At 35.2% G+C, this 23,197-nt stretch overlaps 2 protein-coding genes across 2 annotated transcripts; both read left to right on the top strand.

The window, feature by feature from the left end:
* Window positions 1–853: 853 nt before the first annotated feature.
* Window positions 854–5,770, top strand: LOC142343246 (small G protein signaling modulator 3-like). Its single transcript, XM_075395023.1, has 4 exons — window positions 854–1,093; window positions 1,420–1,637; window positions 2,009–2,633; window positions 4,119–5,770. The coding sequence occupies exons 1-4, from the start codon at window positions 902–904 to the stop codon at window positions 5,691–5,693; spliced, it is 2,610 nt and encodes an 869-aa protein (XP_075251138.1). The 5' UTR covers window positions 854–901; the 3' UTR covers window positions 5,694–5,770.
* Window positions 5,771–18,372: 12,602 nt separating this feature from the next.
* LOC142342456 (uncharacterized) lies at window positions 18,373–20,227 on the top strand. The gene is made up of 2 exons (XM_075393793.1): window positions 18,373–19,108; window positions 19,501–20,227. Exons 1-2 carry the CDS (start codon window positions 18,479–18,481, stop codon window positions 20,170–20,172), a joined length of 1,302 nt encoding a protein of 433 aa, XP_075249908.1. The 5' UTR covers window positions 18,373–18,478; the 3' UTR covers window positions 20,173–20,227.
* Window positions 20,228–23,197: the final 2,970 nt, after the last annotated feature.

Genomic DNA, 23,197 nt, shown 5'->3' with positions numbered 1-23,197 from the left:
GAGCAGCAAGAGACCCCCACCCCCAACGTTACCCCCTATCAATCACCCCACCCCCCAGTGCCCCCCCCCGCTGCGCTCACCTCACGCCCCTTCAATTAAGCTAAAGTTAGCCTCACTAAACCGTAGCTGGCTACTGACGAAGCCAACTGCTAGCCGGTCGTTTGAGAGCAATTCTCCCGACGGTAGTCTGATATGTTTTTATTCGTATATTTAAATTAGAAAAACAAATAGAACAACAACCCAAAGTTTGAAATTCGGGGCTGCTCAAGTTTTTGCAGATTTTAGCAGACAGTTTTTAATGGCTGGATTATACAGCAGTTCTAATTTTTGTCTAATTGTTATTGTTTAACTTCAAATCTCAAAGTGAAAGAAGAAGTGGAGAGCTCAGCGTAGCTCAGGCAAAGTGCGTCGTTAACTTATTGGTTTATTTTTAATGATTTTTAAATTTCCTTTTCTGCGATGTGATGAGGCATCAATGTTTTCTGCGGCATCGAAATTTTTGAAAAAATATCCGATTAAATTCTTGTGTCAGCAGAAATTAAGTTCAGACAACAGAAACACTCAACTTTAATTTGTGCAAGCTTCATTAATGGTGGATTTTTTTGACAAAGATTTTGTTTGAGAAAATCGAATTTTGAGCCTTTAGCCTTTTGCTTTAAGTTTGCTTTAGGTCTTAAAGTTTAGCTAATCATCTTTAAATCTCTCTATCTGGATTTTTTTAAATTGTGTGTTGATTTTCGTCAAATTTTCAAATATTTTCACACACACACATTTTCTCGGCTGCTGTCATGTTTAATCCACATATGTTTTAATTTTAGTAGGAATTTTCTGAACATGAATAATTTTCAGGTATTTCAAATGAGCTCATTTTGTAAAATGAACTAGAAAGTGGTAAATCTCGATGCCGATATCGACGAAAGTAGCGGCTGAGACAGTAAACAGAGCGGACAGTTTGAACTGCTTTGACATGGCCAAGGTATTGCTACCTGGACAACTAATGAAGTCGAGTATCGCACCTGGTCTTGTCCAGGGCTACTACGCCAAACGAGGTGGCTCTTTCGACGAAGAGGAGGAAGCTAGAAACATATCCAAGGTGAACCAGTTTTTTTTGCAAAAACCGCTGATAAGTTTGTAAGAGTAGTATTTCTGTCGATACAGTTAGAATGCGATCTTGGTGAATTGACGAAAGTTTCTATAAACCTGGAGAGTATCTTGAGAATTGATTGTTTTAATTCAGGAATCGGAGCTTCGAGCACAAGTTGACAAAATGATTGCATTGCTTGTATGTGTCTCAATTTCTCAATTAAAAAGGTACATGAAAAATGAATTACATTCAAGTTTGAGTTAACTACTATAAACATCATTAGATGCTCAAACGCTCATTTTTCTCTTCATTTGCTTGCAAAGTATTTCTTTAAGGTGTACAAAAGTGGTCGGTTGGACAAGGACATAGGAGTGCTGGTCAAGCCGGGTACTTCAGCCTCCAAGCCACTCCTGGTCCAGTTGGGCAAACCTCTCGGACCCTTCCTCCCTCCTGCCCATGGACCCTTCAGTGCTCTCACTCCCAGTATGTGGCCACAGGATATCTTGAGTGTGTTGACCCAAAGCGAGAAGTACAGACTGTCGCCCGAATTCAGGTACTTCTACTTGAAATACGTTCTGCACGCAAGCTATGATACTTGTTGCAATTCTATTCTGGATTCTTTAGTAGCGGGATTCGTGTAATGTTTGAGCATTTTATGGACTATTTTTGACGATACTTCCAGAAAGTCTTGACACATTGAACCCCTTTTCTTATTCAACCAGTGACCTCTCACAACAGTGTTGGTCATTATTTTGCCCGTAGTATTTACGGCAATGGGAGCGTAACCGTTTTAAACGAGATGCATGGCGGATCAATTTTTTTTACTGTTGTCACCAAAAGGTTTTGCTATTAGCTGTTATTCTGATACTATTTACAAAATTTCGAAAAATTCCGAAAGCATTGATTACAATTAGATTCGTTTAGGTATGACGAATTCGGCTTCCGAGAAGACCGCGAAGATGACGCAGAGCCAAATAGCATCCAACTTCTAAGTGAACCTCTGAATGATGACCCAAATTTAGTTCTCAGATGGGTAGCTCATCTCGAGTTCACTTGCAATAACGACCTTGGAGACCTCACTTGGGACAAGGTCGATGACATTCTACCCAAATCGGAAAAACTTCGTATGTTGGTCAAAGAAGGAATCCCGCACTGCATGCGACCTCAAATTTGGTCACGTCTCGGGGGTGGGAGACTGAAGCAGGTCAAGTCTGAGATTTCCTACGTGGAAATTGTGAAGCACTCTATGGACGATAACTTAATTTCATCTCGCCAAATTGAGAAAGACTTACTGAGAACGTTGCCTAATAATGCACTCTTTTCGTCTGGGATATCGTACGGGGTTCCGAGGCTGAGACGGGTGCTGCGTGCCCTTGCCTGGCTGTACCCAGAGATTGGGTATTGTCAAGGTATGGGTACAATTGCGGCGACGTTCCTGCTGTTCATGGAGGAAGAGGAGACGTTTTGGATGGTTACAGCTATCATTGAGGATATAGTGCCGGCATCGTACTACACACAGTCGTTGATTGGAGTCCAGGCTGACCAAAAGGTAAATGTGAATTCGTTATGTTACCAATAGGTAAGATTTTTAATTGCTCTCAAACGAAGTTTGTTGCAATTATGTTAGTCCTGTTGGTCTTTTTTTAGCGATTTTTCGCTTGACCAATTTTTCGTCTGACCCATTTGACTTTTCCGCCTCAAAAACGGGCTAAACAGGTAACGCTCGGAGGGCATTAAGTTCTCTTCGAGCATTTCGGCTTATTAGACTCTAAGTACCGGATTCTCTGTTTTGGAGACATAAATTTATTGTGTGAAAGGCGGTTCTTAGAGTTTGACTCTGCCGTTAATCGGTTATGTTCATTCATTATGTTAGTGCATATATCATACAGAACGATCTCTTCAGAATTAGAATAAAGCGTCGGATTGTTTTTCTGCTATAGAAGATAGCATTGATGACATAACGATTGGTGTCCAGGACCCCCTATCATACTGTTTCGCGTAGCCGATATTTTTGTGAGTAAGTAATATTTGTGAGTAATCAGCTGCTAAATAGGTCGTTTAGTTTGAATTGATTTCAGAAATGAGTGTAAAATTGTGGTTTTATCCATTCCAGCCGACAACTGAAGGCTTTTACTTGCTCTCGACCGAAGTTTGAGGCAATTATTATGAACATGTGTCTTTTTTATGCAATGTTTTGCTTGGCCGTTCTTGCGCTTTTGTTCTAGAACATTTGTTGACTTCTGAAGGGACTTTGTCACGCTTGCGTTCGTTTTTCAGTGATCTTTAAGTAAATCTTAAAGTAAATCATTAAGTAAATCTTTATGTGATCTTTCAATAAACCATCTTTTTAATTGCTCTCAAACGAAGTTTGTAGCAATTATATTTGTCCTGTTGGTCTTTTTTAATGCGATTTTTGCTTGACCGATTTTTTGTCTGACCCATTTGACCTCTCGTCCTCAAAAACGGAATAAACAGGTAACGCCCAGCGGGAATTAAGTGCTCTGAGAGCCTTTCAACAGAAACTGTTGGAGACATACTTATGGTGTGTAGGGCGGTTCTTAGAGGTTGACACCCCCCCCCCCCCCCACACACACACACACACATCACCCCGCCCCCTCTCACTTCACCCCCCCCCCCCCCAATCCCCATCCCTGCACATCGTTCAGGCTCTAAGGGCCCCGTACAGCCAAAAACCGCCCTCCCACCGGTGCTCCCCCGCTGTTGCCCCCCGCCCATCAGCCCCCGGTGCAACCCCCCCCCCCGCTGCGCTCACCTCACGTCCCTTCAATTACGCTGAAGCTTTCTCACTATACCGTGGCTAGCTACTGACGAAGCCAACCGCTCGCCGGTCGTTTGAGAGCATTTCGTTAGTCGGTTAGACGTTAGTCGCTTATGTTAGTTAACTTCAAAGCAAGACGCCCATTAAAGTAAATTTCCGCGCCTGTCGTTTGATAGCAATTCGCGTGACGTTAGTCGGTATATAATTGACTTGTAAATTTGATGCAGTTTAGCTGTATGTTTGTTGATGTTTCAGGTTTTGAGACTCTTGGTGATGAACTACTTGCCCGAAATAGACATCCACTTAAAGGAGTATGACATAGAACTGTCATTGATAACTCTCCACTGGTTCCTCACTCTCTTCTCTGGAGTTTTCCACACCAAAGTACTCCTCAGAGTCTGGGACCAGCTCTTCTACGATGGATCTGTCGTCCTGTTCCAAATCACACTTGGAATGCTCAAACTCCACCAAGACGAAATCCTTCAACAGACCAACACTGGACAAATCTTCAACTTACTAGCCAAGCTACCTGACATGGTCACCGACGTCGACAAATTGCTCCAGACTTCTGCCAAAACTGCGGGATCTTTAACCGAAGTGCTGATCGAGACTCAAAGACGTAAGCAGATGACGGTTGTGATTGAGGAACATAAATCGAAAGGACACGAACTTAACGACGGAGCCAATAAGCAAGTTGTAAACAGACGCCAAATGCGAAGACCTAAGTCGATGATGAATCTGTTTTTCAACACGGCTGACATCGAAACTGTAAAGGTTAAAAATATACAGCAAACTGAAATTATTACAGACCTCCGAGATTCGGTGCAGCAAATCGCGAGGCATTTTCAAGCCACTGAGAAGAAGTACAAAACGTTGTCAATTGCAGCGGATTACAGCTTGGAGTCACATCAAAGAGATCACGAAAGGTATCTTAAAATCGCGAGGAACAGACGTCGCAGGGCCAAAGCGTTGTTGGACTTCGAACGTCACGATGACGATGAATTGGGTTTCAAAAGAAACGATGTCATAACAATCATTTCAATGAAAGACGAGCATTGTTGGGTTGGGGAGCTTAATGGGATCCGAGGATGGTTCCCTGCCAAATTTGTGGAACTTTTGGACGAACGAAGCAAACAGTACACGCACGCTGGAGATGATTCAGTTACAGATACGATTACAGATCTTGTTCGAGGTCATTTGTGCCCAAATTTGGACAAGTTTTTCCGTCATGGAATGAAGCAAGCAATGATTGGTCACGAATGTCACCCGTGGCTATTTATTGAAGAAGCTGCCATCAAAGAAGTTGAGAAAGATTTCAACTCTGTTTATTCTCGGCTTGTTTTGTGTAAAACTTATCGTTTGGACGAGGACGGTAAAGTTTTGACACCTGAAGAGCTATTATACCGTTCAGTGCAATCAATAAACCAAACACACGATTCTGTGCATGTTGGAATGGATTCCAAATTCAGATCTTGGGTCTGCATGGGTCTCAACGAACAAGTTCTTCATATCTGGCTCGAAATCCTGGCGTCCTGTGAGGCTGTCATTGCCAAATGGTACAACAAGGGAGCGTTTATGAATTCGCCCGGCTGGGTTCAAATTAAATGTGAGCTCAGAATTCTCTGCGAGTTTGGGTTCAATTTGCATGTTCACACAGAACTTCCCTCTAAGGCTGCAAAAGAGAATGTGGCTATCAAGACTATAGGAATTACGAATACAACGACGTCTAAAAAGTCATCGGCTGATCAATCCAGTGGAAATAGCAAACCGATGAAGGAGGGAGTGAGAGATCTGCTGGTGAAGCATCATTTGTTTTCCTGGGATTTGTAATAATTTAGGTGGACCGATCTGAGCTATACCTTTAGTTATAAACAGTTTCCTTGACCCCCCCCCCCATCAATTTCTTGTATGCTAACTTAGAGTATCAAGCAGGGGCTACAAACTAATTCCGGGACCGTAATTTTGTTGCCCTGGGTTTGTGAGGGTTTTAATGGTAATGGTACTTAAAAACGCATGAATTAGTATCTGGTTAAGATTTCCCTGAATAATCGAGGTAGTTTGCTCGAGATTGTCAACTTTATGGTCTTGCTCTAGCTTCTAGTTAAACATCTGAGTTATGTCTGGTATTTTGAATTACCAGAACAACAAGATTTTTTAAACCTAAATCTTCAGCCGAACATGAAATATCCACGAGAATGGTTTAATCGTTGTCGATTTCTGCAGATAACAATAATCAATAGAAAATGGGACAATATCTGAGCTATAAGACAAGGAAACGTGTTTGCATTAATCAATATTTCGTAGATTATAATTACCAAATATCATGTGTATATTTTTGTTTCAATCACAATTGTCAATCGTCTGAATTGTCTTTATCTTGAAGCTTCTTTCGTTCGCATTAGAGTAGCCAATTGTTGTTAAATAATCTTTTATCATCAAAATGAAATTTGCTAATAATAAATGATTTTGTTTATTAATATCCACTAAATATTAATAGAAAATTTGTCCTTATCATTTTCAACAAATTTTTTCAAAAAGTTTTAGAAGACTTTATACGACGTTTAAATCGCTATTAAGTTTTTAGATTCTTTACTAAATATAAAAGAAACAGGAACTTATCGCTTCGGTGGCATCAAAAATTAGTTAATGCTATTAAGAAAGTAACTAGAGACTAAAATATTTCTCAAGTTTGGCCACGGTTCTCGTGATAGAAAAAGAGAACTTCATAATGAAAAGGTCGAATGATTATTCATTTTCAGTGATTTTGTATATGATAGTGTACGTGTTTGTGTTTTTTGTCATGTGAATGTCTTGTGTATATTACAGAATTAAATTAACGACCTTAGTTTTTTTGTCACAAACAGCTCACCAGGTGTTGATTAACAGAATGAAAGTATTTTTTTTGTTAGAGGGCAATTAATTATAATTACAATTGTACATAATTATGAATTTATAATGTATTATCAATTTAATGGATTTATTTAATTTAATGGAACTTGGCAACTAATTTTGAAATAAATATTTTCTGTTTGTATATGTTGAACTTGCAAATTTGTATATTTTATAGAAATTCAAATTTGTTGCTGATATTTGTTTTAATTGATCTCAAGAGAAGTGTGTATATCATGCTTTAGAATAGCTGTTTTCTCATGTAGGACTTATTGAGCGTCTGTTTGTTCAAATTGCTATTGCTCAGAATGCTAGTGTCACAAGTCAAATCTAAAGCGCGTAGACCTTCATGGCATGTTTTCAAAGTTACAAAGTTATTGGTTTGTCCAATTTGAAAACTCTGTTGGCATCCATTTTGGATATTGTGGCTAGGAACTAATTCTTCCGACCCCACTTGTGGGAGTAAAGAACTATATGCTCAACTGGGTTTTTTGTTCAGTCAAGTTTGGGCCGATCGATATATTTATCGTGGAGAATTGCGAGTGGTATCTCTAGAAAACCAGTCCATTGAGAAATTAAAAAGCCTTTAAAAATTTTGGTCTTTTTCAAGAAGTTATCGCAAAACTTTTTGTGAAAATTCTTCTTTTAACACTGATTTTCTTAACGTTTCTGGACTCTTTTCTTTAAAAAATTGTTGATTTTTAAAAAATTATGTTAACATTTTCAACATTTACGGGTTTTAGTAACACTGAAGCGATATCGACGCTATTTTTTTTTTTAGCTCATCGTGTTTTTTTAAGAAAAAAACAAGTTTGGATTTGGATCTAGATTTTTGGCATTGTTTTGTTTTTACTTTGTGACCACTTGACGTCCATTTTGTGTCTTTTTTGTGAATTTCTGGCGTAATATAATAAACGCTATTTGTTTTGATGGTAATTATATGCTATTTCTGAATTTGTCTCCGGCAACGAGACTTCGACACTAAAAGTTTTCATTAAAATAAGTTCAACTAATTGGTTTTTCATCGTTTTGTTTCTGAATCCCAATACTGACAGTTCTCACTGAAGTAGTCGTGAAGTCTAATGAACGGAAATAAAGTTCACGGCTCATTTTTTATGGCATTCATTACGTTGAAACTATTTGTTTCAGTTAGAATTCAATATGCATTGTCCTCTGTACGTTTGTTACGTCTATGTGTCAGTCTGTCACAAAGGCCTCATTGATTTCATTTCAGTAATAGAATAAAGCGGTCTTCTCGAGTTGATGTTGTGTGGTTTATCATAAAATATAAGTGAAATTTGAGTCGACCTTTGTTTTTTTTTGTTGCCTTGCACTTCAATCAAAAATCAATCTTCATTGATCAAAATCGAGTTATATCCGGATATAAAATTCCTTTTCTCTTGATAACTAATGATAGATATAATTTTTAAATTGACGCCATTTTGTTTCGTAAAAATTTGGAGAATTTTGTTTATTTTATTTCTGAAATCGTTTTGTTGTTCACCATTGGATCTATCAATTGTTCTGAATGCTTTTAAGACCAAGGTTCCTTCGAAGGAAGCATAATTTAAGCATCTGAATCTATCCATTGGATATTGAATATTTTTTAAAATTGCAAGTTTGGTTTGTGACTAGGGCAAACCTGAAATACCTCTGTAATAACTTAGCTCATTATTATATAGCCTGGGTGACCTCTGTTTGAATTGGCATTTTCAATTTAGCTTTATTAAGTGGGAGCAAAGGTAATTTTTTTAAATAATCTGCTTTAAATTATATATCTAAATTGAGCTTGTATGGTGTAGTTGAAAATAATCAGAGGTCAATCGAGCTGAATATTAATAAAGTTTTTACTTGCGATTTTGCAGTTTGAACTTCAGTTTGAAAACGGGATAGATGTTGATTTCCTGAGCTGTTATGTTGTTTGGCAAAATGAGCATTTAATTTGATGAAATTGTCGGTTTATAAAATATGAATTTGCATGAGATTTCATTTAATGAATGTCGTTCCATTGGTGTTAATTCTAGTGAAACGAAGAAAAATGGTTTCAGTGTTTTTAAACCCTGTAGACACATTTGTTTGCACATTTTTCGATGAATGTAGCAACGTTTTATTTACAAATTATGAACCATTTAGTCTATCAAAAGCGATGCTTGTGTGTTAATGGTGCATTGCTGTTGTCTGAATTTCTCTGTTGGCAACTAATGGTTTTGTTAACTTCAACACTACGTGTTTGCGTTAAAATTTATAAATTGTCCATTTTTGTTCCTGGGTTTTGCTACGCAGTCCAAATATTTTGAGTTCTTTTTTATGATCTAATGAAGCCCAATAAGCTACATAATGTGTCTCTTTGATAGTGATTCTTCTTGATGTTGATGATATTGATTCTTCAAAATTATTTAAGTATTTTTTTTTCATTTTTGAATTTAGATGTTGTTTTGTGTTCTATTTTGTGAAGATGTTCTATACTGTGAAGGTTGTTACCGTATGAGCATGAGAGATCTCTTTGATTGCAGTAGTGGTATAATAGAAGACTATGAATAGCTGTAGATAGTGGCTAATTGTTTTTACGACAGACTTTTTTGTTTTCTCGTATTTCAATCTCATTTTTGTCAAACAAGCGCTTATCTGAATGTAAATCTGTTTTCGAGTGCCTAAACATCGATTAAATTTTGACGCCTGTTGACTTTGTCAATATTTAGGGATTTTTTTTATACTTGCTTATTCAAATGTTTTTTTTTGTTAAATTTAGCTACATACAATTGGACTTCTCAATTGTTTTGATTGCTCACAATTACAAAATATTTTTCCAAGAGGCATAATTGAAACTTCTGGATGTTTTTGTTTCAAAATTAATAAACGAATATCTCATCAATCATCTAATTATCTCGTCAATCATCTAATCAATGAAATCATCTAATTTAAGATGTGCTAGCTGCTTCCTTCTCAATCCTATGTACTTTTGCTCTGTTGTATTAGTGTTTTAGAATTTACTGAGAGGTTGTATTTGGTTAGCGCCGAAATTTTTTTAGGAGTTTTATTCGGGTTCTTCTTTTCACTTCCGCATTATTTATATGAATTGACAACCAATTTGCTCAAGCAACCTTTTGATAAGTTCCAAGGGCAAAGATACTTTGGATGGGTTGTGACTGACCTCGATATTATATAGCTTGGGTAACCTCTATTTGCATTCGATCTTATTTTGCTTTATCAATTTAGATTTCTAAGTGAGTGGAGAGGTCATTTTTCTTTTACTTCTGTCTCACTTTTGGATTCATGTTTTTTGTTTTTGCGTAAAATTTGCTGTTCACTTGATATATTTCATTTTTATATTTGAGAAATTTTACTAGAATTGATTAATTGCTCTTGAACGAAGTTCATAGCAATTTTTGTGAACGTGTGTGTGTCTTTTTTATGCCAAATCTTTGCTTGACGGTTTTGACTTTTCGAGTGACTTTTACGCTCTGCGTTTCGCGTGATCTAAAATTTCTGTTTTTGCCAAATTTCCGTTTTTGCCAAATTTCTGTTTTTGCCAAATTTCCGTTTTTGCCAAATTTCTGTTTTTGCCAAATTTCCGTTTTTGCCAAATTTTTGTTTTTTGCCAAATTTCGGTTTTTGCCAAATTTCCGTTTTTGCCCCTTCTTCTGCCTGTGGTTTAGCTGTTTTGGTTATACAGGAATTGCCTTCCGGAATAACTTCAGTTCTAAATTATTGAGGTTAAGTTGAGTGTTTGAGATTTGATTCACAAATTAATCCTGAATGAAATTATGAATTCTCATATGTTCTTTGCTTTTTCTTTTTTAGTTTCGGGTCTCTTGTGGCTAGCGTTTTCTACAGTTTGTTTTGAATTTTTAACAACAGTTTGGGTCTGGATATATTCAACTACTATATTCAACTACCCATTTTCATCTATTTTTGTTTTTGGTTATAAATGACAATAACTTATCGTTTCAAATGCTTTTGAGCTTTTCTCTTGCAACCAAACAAAAATTAGTGTTTTTCAAGCTAGTTTTTATGATAACGTACTAGAAAAAAGCGCTCCTGAAAAAGTTAATTGGAAAGCATTGGCACTTGACTTTTTTTCTCAAGGACCAAGGTATTAAGAGAGCTGTTGAGAGCTATGGTAGGTTAAATTAACTTCACTTTAACTGGACATAAAGGAAATACTTCATTGAGAAATGAAGGTATGTTAGAGATATATAACCGATATAAATATATTCCATTGTTTTATAATTTTTCCGTTGTTTGGACATTTTAAATCCATAAACAGTATAGTAAGTTTTTCATGTTTTCTACTGGTATTATTGTGTCCCATATATTTTGAAGGGGATGTACATACCAATGTTTTTCATATTTTTTAAAATACGGAGTAATCTTTGGTCCAACATTTTTTATTGGGCGTCTGATAGAACATTTCTAGCTTTATCTGATTCCATTTTCTTTTGTTAATAAGTGATTTTTTTTAAATATAGACATCGAGTTTTTTGGTCGTAATTGATCGAGATCTTCTCCGGTACTCTCATAAATGGCAAGTCTCATCGATCCTCTAATCTATCATTAATTTTTTCGCTAAGTTGTTAAACGGTTATGAATTTCTGGAAATTTTTCTATCTCTTCCTCATTCGGCCGCTGAGCGGGGTCGAAACCCTATGTGCAAAAGCACATTACCGAGCCTCCTTGTCTTGTTATAGGTTTGAGGTATTGTTTTTGAACCTATTTTATAGCTCAGGTTGGCCATTTTTTTTAACCTTGCTCTAAAAAATTGAGCTTTTGAATATGAGTTGCTTGGTTGATCAGATCAGTTATAGCGAACCAGGCTTCCTAAAAATCATAAATGCGATTAGTGTAGTTTTTGTTCTTACCTAATTGAGACGCATTTGTGACCATTGTAATTCTTTCCAATTCAGACGTCCAAGCTTTTGGCGTTGAAGGTTTTCGATTGTTCGATTTTCTTATTTAGTCAAATTTAAGTCATGTGAAAATGGGACCTCATTTTACAAAGTTTCTGGTTTTATTTCTTTTAACGAGAAGTGATGCGTTGAAATTTTTTTGACTCTTATTATGAGAGTCTAGAATTTGAAATACTGTTTAAAAGTTCCTCCTCTATGCAATGCTTGTAGCGTTTTGATGTCACAGGATTTAAAAATGATTAAAGCGATAATTTTTTTCTGATGATGAAAAATGATGAAAGCGAGAATTTTTTTCGTCTATATTAATATTGCTTCATATCTTAACATCACTGTTGCTAGCTTGTCGGAAGGCTGAACATTCCAAAATTGTTTTGAAAATATTTCTCTAAAAAAAGCTTAGAAAAAATAAACGCACAGAAAACTGTATCTGAGAAAATGTTTAGCATTGAAGCGTAGTTTAAATTTGAACTAAAGAAAATTAGATACAATAAATCATCCGCTGATAAAAAGAGTTTTTTTTGTGTTTTAGGAATATGGTTGTGTCTACGTCCTGTCACTAATTTATTAATATCGGCTGCTACTTATGAAGAATAATTTGACAGATATTTTTCACCTGTTTGCAAACGAGGCTGAATTAACTCTAAATCGTCTCAATTTGGCAGCATAGTGCGCTTCTGGGAACTTTTTCCTGTCTTTAAGATGAAGAATTCGACCATTTATTATTAATGCATTTTGTTATTGAAGTATTATGTTTGCGTTTCCTCCCGATTCCATTTCGTAGTTTTTCATGTTTTTATTGTAATAATGGATGATGCTTTTGTGTTCATGTGGCTTTGATCTGAGTTCCGAAATTAATACATCTGATCAAGAACTATCACTGGTTCTCTTAATCGATAGCGATTAGATTCACAACGAAATTTGTGCTAAGTCGTGTGTCAGGAATTCGTCAATGATTTTTCTTGAATCCAGAGCTCTGATTTCCTATCTAAGAAAATATTTGCGATAGAGGTTCATATTTTTTTCCAAGCTTGGCTCTGAAAATTTTAAGGTTTTAAAATATTTTGAAGGTTTTAAGCAGCATTAATATCCGAGTTTCATTTTGAAGTCTTGAATTTTGATGGCTTTAAATTTCCAGTATAATATTTCTTTTGATAATTTGAAGTATGGGTCAAAACACTGGGATTTTTGTCATATTTTTTGTATTTTCTCAGACCTAACTTAACAGTTGAGTCGTTAAGGATAAAATAAAAAACTTTACAATGACTCAATCTTTCTATAAACTTTTCAAGCCGACCAGATTACGGAACTAGAGCAAGTATTATAAAGAAATCTGATAATCAAATCAAACTCATAAGCCTTCCTCTTAGCTTCTAAACAAATTTTTCCTAACGATTGGTGGTCAAATTGATGAGCATTTTAGCGCTATTAATGGTTTGCGACGCCTATTAAGAGTAGGGACTATCTATTTATCCATTACAACTATTACCACCAGTATCAAAGTGAAAAATGTAAGTTATGAAAACTTTTAGTTTAATCCCACGACGGGCGTGCGGGGTGGGGGGGGGGGGGGGGTTCTCCACCCCTTTCTGAGTTCAGAAAAGTGCAAGTGCTCTTGAAAACAATGCTTTTAGTTTGCTACTTGTATCTTATTGCTGCTTGTGCGTTCTTTTGTTCTTCAAATTAACTATTAATGAGAATTTAGTTCAAATTTCTCGGTAGACGCAAATTTCAATTACAGATGATTGCTCCAAATTCAGACCGTTGATTAATCACATTTAGTTTTATCTCTAACCCTAATTTCTAACGAAGCCTCCTTTAGCAGAATCATATCTCTTTGATCACTCTTTCGATGGAAACTGGGTCTGGTTGTGATTCAGTCTAAGTTCCAAGTTAAAGTTTGTCTGCTGAGCAGAAGCATCAAAGAAGCAAAGTTTTTAGGAATTTCCTGCGCAACTTACTCGCCTGCAACTTAGATGCTTTCAGAAAATTAATGTCAAGATAATAGTTTTTGAAAATTAATGTCAAGATAATAGTTTTTGAAAATTAATGTCAAGATAATAGTTTTTGAAAATTAATGTCAAGATAATTGTTTTTGAAAATTAATGTCAAGATAATAGTTTTTGAAAATTAAGTAGTAGTAGTAGTAAAAGACTTCTATTACCTTTGATAGGATATTACAGTATCATAAATAGAGTGAGCATTGTTAACATGTCAAAAGAAAATAAGGTTAATAATTACAAAAAAGAATGAACTAAAACATTAAAATAAAGCCTATCCTGCACAAACACTACATCTACATTTTAAAGCCCAAGTACATGTATTATTGATGTCATATTTCGTTTTTGTTAAGTTCAAAAGACAATTATGTATAAGATCTTGACATGGGTTTTTCGATTTGAAGCTGCTTATACCGACATTCAGAAGATCAGCAGTGTCATTGACCACTCTTTGCACTCGGAAGAAGAAGGACTTCTCTGTAATACGTTTTCTTGCTCGCGAGACGACTAAGCGTTCCAGGTCCATATTACGAGTATTTACACTCTTTGTCTCAATTGTGAAGAAATCGTTAAAACTTAGACAATTTTGTTCGCTCATTATAGCAGAGAAGAAACGCAAATCACTCTCAATCAGCTGATAGGCAACTGGCAGGGAATTCGATGTAATCAACAAGCCAGCATAGTCACCCGGTCCAAAGCACCACCTAAGACCTTGTAGGTCAAGATGTCAAGATAATTTAATGTCAAGATAATTTTTATACTGCTCGGAAAGCAGTTCGATAAAAAAATCGATATTAGGACACTTGTAGAAAAGTTAATGTTGTAGAAAGATAAATGTACCTAATATAGTATAAATAATGCTAAATGAAAAAGTATACTGAATTAGCAAGACTAGTTCATGTGACGCAGTTGGTTTTGATATGCGACAATCGAGCCCCGGTATGGTCGTTGTTTTAACACAGGTGCGTGTATGAATGAAGTTGAAAGGCTTGCACGAAATTCCGAAGTCCAATTTATAGGCCAAGTTTTTCTTCATGCTTAGTACAAAGTTTTTCTTCGTTCCTTGTCGATACTACTGATGTTTGCTCGTTTACATAATCGTTAACTGTAGCTCTCATGGAGATTTTTAAGTATAGACTTTAAGCGTAGAATAATAAATTAAAAAGTTTTTCACAAATTTTGCCTTTTTCGTGGATTGTTTGATATGGTGAGAATCGGCAGCATTTTATACCTTTTGCAAGTCAATTTAGTTGACTTTTTTATCTAACTCATGTACAAAAGGTTCCTAAATAGTTTGAATTTGGTATTAAAAATTTAAAATACTGTATATGATCTTCCCTGGAGTTCATTGTTCTCCGAAAGTCGCTTCGATTGCCGCAACGGGATATTTTACTCTTTAGAGTACAGATTGATCCGGGGTTCGAGATCCTCAAAATTGTCTGCCATGGTAAGCACACTCGTGAAAGATAAAAAATAATTGTGTTTAATCAGAAGATCGATAGACGACGTTAAACTCTTGGAATAGTTATTTGACACAAATCCTGACCTAAAATTCAACGAATTTTTATTGACTTAGAAAAATTGGACCTAGATAGGGCTATGAAAGCATTGGGGAAACTATTTAGAAAAAAATCAAAAACCATTAAAAAAATCAAAAACAGTAAAATCTACCCAAATTGCCCTATGTGCACAAAAAATCACAATGAAGAAAGCAAATTTTTGTTCAAAGACTCACTCCACATTAAAATTAGTGTGAAAAACTTTCGCGTAGCAAAACCACTAGCTGTTTTGTTCCACTTCCTGTTTCCGTTTGACCATAATCGTCACTTCAATTTGACTTCAAAGTCATGAAAACAAATCTTTAAAAGAACCTAGCCGGAAGAATTCCGGCAACAACTCGAGTCATCTCAGCCAATAAAGACCCATTCAGAAAAAATACCTACTGAAACCACCCACGAAAAAAATTAGAATATTTTAGATAATTAATTAAATTATCAAAATTTTTAGCCCAAAAAACCAAGTGAACTAAAAAAAATTAAAAATTCAATTATTTCCTAATATAATGGAAGTGCGCATAAGAACGACAACTTTTCGTTTATAAAATTGTGATCATTGAAATGCTCATGCAACAGTAGGAAATCACGAAAACGTCTAATTTAGAAAAAGTTAAAAAAAGGTTTTGTGCTTTCAAGACTGCAAAAAATGATGCCTCAAAATTATATGGAGCAATAGGTGACTATTCATTTCTCCGCAATTGCAATGGAAGAAAACAATGCGCAAAAAATTACTGATGTGGCTTAAAAAAGAGCAAGATGGCAAAAAAAATGTGTAGATTAGCATGAAACTTGATTAAAAATCACAATTTTAAAAAAAAACTCAAAGCAAACTTTATATTGTCTAAGTTATCTTCTCAAACTTAATCTTAAGAGAAGAAAAATCGCCAATGTCTTATAAACTGCTTAAAGTAACCGCAGGTGAACAAAAAATTTTGCTCGCTTTAGAACCAAATTTTTTCGCTCGTCAATTTCGCGCTCTCTCAAAAACAACGGTGTGGGCAAAAAAACTTTTCTCTTCGCTGTTCAAATTTGTTCAGCAGTCAAGCCACTAGAATTTTTTAGGATGTTGGGAATTTCTGTTTCAGACCCACTCGAATTTTTTTGAATTAAAAATACGCCCCCGATACTCCTCTTCGAGTCATGAAAAAACAGCGTACCAATACAGTTCAAATTCTTGACATTTTTAAAAACAAGCCCATACACTTAACGTTTGTATATTACAAAGCCAAGAATTTGAACTGTATTGATACGCTGTTTTTTACGACTCGACGAGGAGTATCGGAGGCGTATTTGTTAGTTAAATATTTTGGAGTAATTATTTTCAACATAAATTCCGCACGTCCTAAAAATTTTCTAGTAGTTTGACTGGTGAACAAATTTGAACACCGTAGAGCTGTTTCTGCTCACACCGTTTTTTGATAGAGCGCAAATTGACGTGCAAAAAATTTCGTTCCTAAGCGGACAAAATTATAGAAGAAAGTAGGGAAACCATGGCGTCCAAAAATACATTCATAAAGCACAAGCCTGTTATCCTAATTTTGGCTAAGCAAATGCTGCAAAACTTTCCAACTCTTTCTTGTCTTTGAACCTCTGTTAGATATTAGGTCCAAACGCCGGTTTACATTTCGTAATAACTAAAAAATTTTTTATGGCACTTCTACTGTCTAATGAAAACTAGACAAGATAAGATTAAAGAGCACAATATCTTTAGACAAGTCAATTTAGCGAAGGTTTAATCAAGCTTTAAAACCTAAATTGAACTGTTTTCTGGGGCAATTTATGAATGATAGCTCAATCCTGTCAGCAGTGTTACAGTATTTTAAATGGCTTCTATCTAGGGTATTAAAGAATTGGACTTTCTAAACGTAAACGTAAAGTGTATGGGCTTCTATGTTCAGAAAGTCCAATTCGTTAATACCCTAGATAGAAGCTATTTAAAATACTATGTGATACTGCTGACAGGATTGCGCTATGAGTTACAAATTGCCTCAAAAACAGTTAATATGAGGTTTTAAAGCTTGGTTTAACCTTCTTGGTTAAATTGACTTGGTTAAATTTTTGATGCTCCTTGCCTGGTGTTTTCATTAGTCAATAATTAATTGTCTTAATTACGCCTGTATTATTAATAATTGTTTAGTTATCACGAAATTAATATAGATTCACCGGCAAGGAAGAACTGGAAAGGTTTTCAGAATTTGCATAACCAAATTTAAGATAAAGCGTTGTGCTATAAGGCCAGGATTTTCGGCCGCAATGATTTCCCTCCTTTCATTTTGCAATTAAATTTGAGTCGTAGCATCCTTTCAAATTTTTATAGAGGACGTTTTTCGTGGAAAATATATGGATGGGCTCAAACCAAGTATCTTCCTAGAAAGATTTTAAGTTAAAAATAGCTTACTATTAACTATTAAATTACTATTACCATAACAGTTTCGCTCTTCCTTTTATTTGAAGCGTTTCTGTTTTAAACTCTATTCGACACAATTTGATCCAAACAAATGATGAAGTCAATGTAGGGATTCGTTTTCTGCTTGACATAGTTGACTACTGTAACAATACGCGTTGTATTGCGTAATTTGTGTGCACATTATATAACATTTATGAATTTGAAGCACTCGAACAAAGTCTGAAGCAATTATTTTAAACGAGTTTCTTTGTATGAAAAATTTTTGCTTGACCGTTTTCTTCTGGAACATTCAGTTGTTTTCACTTCCCGAGTGACTTTTTCACAATTGACTTCTTGATTTTCGCTGGATCTAAGTTCATGGTATTCAGAAATTAAGTCCTTTGCTAAAATGAAACCATTGTTAAGATACGCTAGAACAATACGCGGATAGAGGAGTGGTTAATGCTTCAGTTTAGTACGACGTAGGTTGAGGGTTCGAAACCCTCATTGGTCGGATTTTTTTCATTAGTAAAAAATTATCTAGGCCTGTCGTTCGAGAGCAATTTCTCCGACCTTAGTCAGTTTATGTTAGAATTTTGCGGAAATTGAGAATCCATCTAATATTCTACACGGCCTATTTTAGTGGCCTATTATTAGGCGGATAATATTTTGTCTGTTTTTTGCGCCGTATTGTAGCTATAAGCATTCGCGGAACGTCTGATAAAGGTTCGTTCACTTAATTGCGCATTCTACTTTTTTCTAAGATTCGAATAAATTTGTGTATGATATTTCTGTTTCAGATTCGAAGTTGTGTTCGACTTTTGTATGAAACCTATTCCTAATTAAATGAGAGGTACAAAATGAAATTGAAGTGCTTTCAATGCAAGCTATTTTGAACTACAAACCGGGCTCAGTTTTTATCGACCCAGCCTGTTTTCACTATTTCACTGAGATATTCGACGGTCCTGAATATCGGAACCTCGTGTGTGAATTCGGGGTTCCCAAAGAATTGTTATTCAAAAGCGAGTTCGGCTCAACGCCTGTTTGTTTGAGCATATATGAAATTCGCAACTCTTTGAAATTTCTGTACAAATTGAAGAGCAATAAGTTGGTTTTTCATTATCGAGGCCACCCAATTGTACGAGTTAAAGTGTTCGGAATGGTCCGAAAAATTGTCGACAATGACAGTTTTTATAAATTTCTGCTCCAAGATGATTCGCATATTATGAATTGTTTGTTATGGAAAAACGACTTTGTAAATATAAAACACGGAGAACTACCGCTTGAGTTTGGCCAGGATGTCATAGTTTCAGCTTTCATTAAACAAATGGACTCGACCAGGATTCTAGATGTGTTCGAAATCAGTGTATTCAAAGACAACGAAAAGTCGCTGAGTTTGAATGAAGAGTTGAACTACATGAAATTGAGAGTTAAGCATAGAGAGTACTTGGATGGTCGTCAAGTGAAGAGTTCTATAGTGTCCTACTGGCCTGTCAAAACTGAAGCCAAGGTGAGCCATAAGTTAATGAAGTTTATGAGAACATATTGAGTTGGTTTCATGTTTTCAATAAATGATTTGTCTAAAGAGTCTGTAATGCTAACTGTTGCGAAATTTTGATTGTTTTTTTTGTAAACGGCTAACCCTGAACCCCCCCCCCCCCAACAACCCTTCCATGTCCATCCCTAACCTCCGCGCATATGTGAAAACACATCTAGTCTATATGTACTTCAAATTTAGCAGTAGTGCTGGAGAAAAGTTGGTAAGAAGCATGATTTCTATTGCTAGCTTGTGATTCTGAATCAAGAAAAAAGGCTAATTAATGGCAAAAATTATAAGTTTCTAACAAAAGAAAATGACCGAATTATCCCTCTTCTTTTTCTTTATTTTTTACTATTTTTTAGGACGACCAGGAAAACGGCGCTCTTGATAACCTCGTTTTGGATTCCATCAAGTCCTTGGATTCCATTGTTGCCATGACAACCGAACGACTCAATGCGTTCTTCCGATCTTCGAAACCTCATTATTTGCTCGATCTATCAGATGTCGTGGAGAGCGGAGTTTTAAATTGTATAGAAGATTATAAAATTATTCTCCCGACTAATAAAGTACCAAATGATCAGTCAGTTTGTGAAAAATTTGGCAATTTTAAAACCGATTTTCAAAAGTCAACTTTTGCGTCAAGTGTTCAAAAAGGGTGTGAGAAAGTCGGTCAATCGTTTTGCTTCAAAAACGGTCAATTTGTGTTAGATATAGCTCTATATTGTCTGATAACCGATAAAATCATTCTCAAAATCAATCCCAATTACGATCAAATTGAGTCTTCCGAAAACTCATGTTTGCCGAAAATATACATTCCTAGAAATGATCCCAAATTAAGAGTGGAACTGAAGAGCGTGATCAAAGAATTTAATCCACCTCCAAGTACAGAAATACTGCAGAAAATGTTTCCTTCATTACAGAGATCGGTTTCAGACTGTAAACTAACTTCCGTTTTTTTAAAACCTGTATTAGATGAATTAGTGCACGATTCTGAGATTTTCTTGAGTAGTGATTGTTGGCTAGTAACTGAATGATTGTAAAAATTGTTTTTGGAATTCTTGATATAAATTTATTGTTTGCCAATTTGAAGCTTTTTGAGGTAATTGCTCAGGCATCACTTGTAATGGGGAACTATATTGCAGGGTGTCTTTATTTTTTAGGCGCTAAGGGCTTCGATATTAATATTATCTTAGCTTAAACCTTCAATGGTCGAAATATTGATTCATTAGTATTCAACTTTTAGGAGTCATCTCCATAGAAAGGGTCAGAAAGGGAAATTTGTGACATAAAACAAAGAATCAATGTAGTTTTTGCAATAACAACTTCGTCTAGAGCTACATAAGTGGTTAGAAATGCTATACTAACAGAAGTTTACTATCTTCCAAAATATATAAAACAGAAATTTTCTCAAGTTTCTTATTCGCTTTCTTGATTCAAGTTTCTTGATTCAGTCACCGCTTTCTGTTCTATTGTTGCAACCTTATATAATTATGGTAGGAAATCTATGCCCGGATGTTTTTAAAATCTGTAATTTTGGACCGCCCCAAATATTCATTACAGAAAGACATTTCAGTTATTGATTTATTGCAGAGCTATTTGAATTTAGTTTTGGCTAAGAAGATATGAGGTTTTAAAAAGGCATTTCCTGAAAATATAGGGGGAAAATTCACCAATGAAAATTATAAAATCATGTGGCAAATTTTCTCATTCAAATTTTCCTTTAAAATTAAATACTGAAATGTCTGTTAATAGTTTTTCTTAAATCGAGGAAACTATTTAATTTTTTAGCCTTGAACTTAGAATTTTTGAATGAACTGCACTCTTTTTATGATAGCTTGCATGTGTAATTCCAATATCTAATAATTTATTACTTAAGGATATGAAGACAATTGAAGTATTTGGAATATATTTACATTTTATTTTTCAATTAACCAGTCAATTACTTTCATAACAATAGAGTTAAAATTTGGAAATGAGATCTAAGATTTATTTTTCTTGTTCTCAGTACAATATTTGAATAACAATCCGTGTTTTGTATTCTGCTAAGCATAAAGATAACTTCAAATCTTTGTTTCGAAAGATACAAATGTAAATTGCTGTATCAGATGCTGTTTTAACATTCTTAGCAACTGGTGATGTTTTTGTGGTATTTCAAGAGGAAATTTCCATTTCAGAATGCCTTTTTGTTGTAGAGATCAGATGCTTTTGATATGAGCTGCTTCCTTCTGGACACGTTTTGCGCGCAATAAGAAAGTAGCTGTACGAAATACAATTCCTGAAAGAATATACTTCTTAATATCGAAATTCATTTTAGTGATTGACATTTCCGCTGTTAAAATGTGAGATTTCATTACAAGATCTCATCTTTCCTTTTTTTCTCTGTAGTATTTTAGATTTTTTTCTGTAGGTAACTTCGATTCTCTAACTTATTTGTCGGCTGATTCGTTGACTTTATCAATTGTTACGACTTTGAAACAGTAGAGCAATAAATTTATTATCTGAGAGTACTACGGATCTCAACAACATCAGAGGTCCTCCAAGTAGTGTTTCATGACGTTTAATATATATTGAGTGTTTTGAAGGAGAGGAGTGTTATTAATTTGTGTTTGACATCTCAAACTTGAGGCAATCTCCAATTCTAAATATCTGCAATGTTCTTTTGCTTTTCATTGTTTTCTGTTGAAATATGTCTTGTCAAAAAGCATCTTTTTTTCGCGAAAAGTAAAGTAAATTGATTTTAGTCAGTATTCATCGTTAGCTTGTTTTGTTTGTGGTACTCATCCCTTTTTTTCCAAAATAGGATGACAAATTGTGCCTTCTGAAACCAACTGCCTCAAGTTTCACGCCTTGCTTTCTGTTTGAAAGAAATGAATCAAACATTGTTACAGTTTGGCAAATCGATAAACTAATTACCTGAGAAAAATTTTGATGGGATATTGAGTTAAACGCTTTGGAAAGACCAATAAAATGAAAGACCATTAACTGTTTTTTCAAATGTATCATGTTTGCCTAAAAACATGGCTTCAAATTATTGCTAAACGCCTCTGCGGACAACTTATGTTATTCAAAATCCAGATTGAGTATCATCAGGTAAATTTTTTGTTGTTTTATTTACTTGGTTCAATATAACACTTCCAAAAAGTTATGCAAACATGGAGTAACTGAGACCGGCCTATAATTTTCTGATACCCGTGCGTCCACTGTAAACAGGACTGGGAAAACAAATTTCGAACAGTACTGAAAATGTTCTAAAATGCCATCGTTGAACATGAATTGTAAGTAACTTAAGATTTTTACAGCTTTTACTGCGCATGCAATGAAAATTCTGGGAACAGGAGCTCTGCTATTGTCAAGTGAATCCAATCACTCGTTTAAAGCTTTTAGCGTAATTGCTCGGAAATTAAGATCGCTTTTGCATCAGTAGCAGAAAAAGAACTTGATCAGTCGCTTATGCTTACACTCCATTGTACATCCCTATCTTTTGAAAATTCCCGTTTTAGCTTGCAATACTTGATTGGATCTCTGTAAAATAAAATCACCATCATTTTGATTGGAAGCTATTTTGTTTTCATTTTCTCATCCATTTTTTTCCTGACTAAATTCCACTTTTACTTATTGTCGGAAATTCAAGTTAAGGTTGATTAAAAAATTCGTTGTGTGCCTCTTTTAGCTGCCTATTTACTAAAATTCGTGGCGGTTTTAAAAATTTCGGCGTTCGCTAAAATTGATTTTTTCCAAAAACAGCACTAAATTTTCGAAAAAAATGTACAAACTATTTGCATTGGTAAAATGGACGCCAATGTTGAATTGACATGTCTAGACAACAATTAGACGGACCGAATATATTTTAACTCTTTGTTTAAAAACTGTGTCACCTATAGCTGGTTTTAAACGAAAAACTTATGTACAAAAATTAAATGTTAGTTTTCTTTTGTTGGGAAAAATTGGGACTTTGCATTTGATTTTTACTGGACAGGCCAGGATCAATGAATGTTGCGACTACAATTGATTCGCGACTACAATTTCAAGCTATACAATGTAAGTCGTTGCTTTGAAAAT

The sequence above is a fragment of the Convolutriloba macropyga genome, chromosome 7 (assembly GCF_964194025.1).
Source record: "Convolutriloba macropyga chromosome 7, txConMacr16.3, whole genome shotgun sequence".
In the NCBI taxonomy this organism is placed as follows: domain Eukaryota; kingdom Metazoa; phylum Xenacoelomorpha; order Acoela; family Convolutidae; genus Convolutriloba; species Convolutriloba macropyga.
This window is presented reverse-complemented; position numbering and strand designations above follow the sequence as displayed.

Bases quoted from the DNA above. Each gene is read 5' to 3' on its own strand.
- LOC142343246 (XM_075395023.1), top strand. From the start codon at position 902: ATGCCGATATCGACGAAAGTAGCGGCTGAGACAGTAAACAGAGCGGAC. The intron at 1,094-1,419 runs GTGAACCAGTTT...TATTTCTTTAAG, and splicing joins AAGCTAGAAACATATCCAAG to GTGTACAAAAGTGGTCGGTT. The intron at 1,638-2,008 runs GTACTTCTACTT...AGATTCGTTTAG, and splicing joins AGACTGTCGCCCGAATTCAG to GTATGACGAATTCGGCTTCC.
- LOC142342456 (XM_075393793.1), top strand. From the start codon at position 18,479: ATGCAAGCTATTTTGAACTACAAACCGGGCTCAGTTTTTATCGACCCA. The intron at 19,109-19,500 runs GTGAGCCATAAG...ACTATTTTTTAG, and splicing joins CTGTCAAAACTGAAGCCAAG to GACGACCAGGAAAACGGCGC.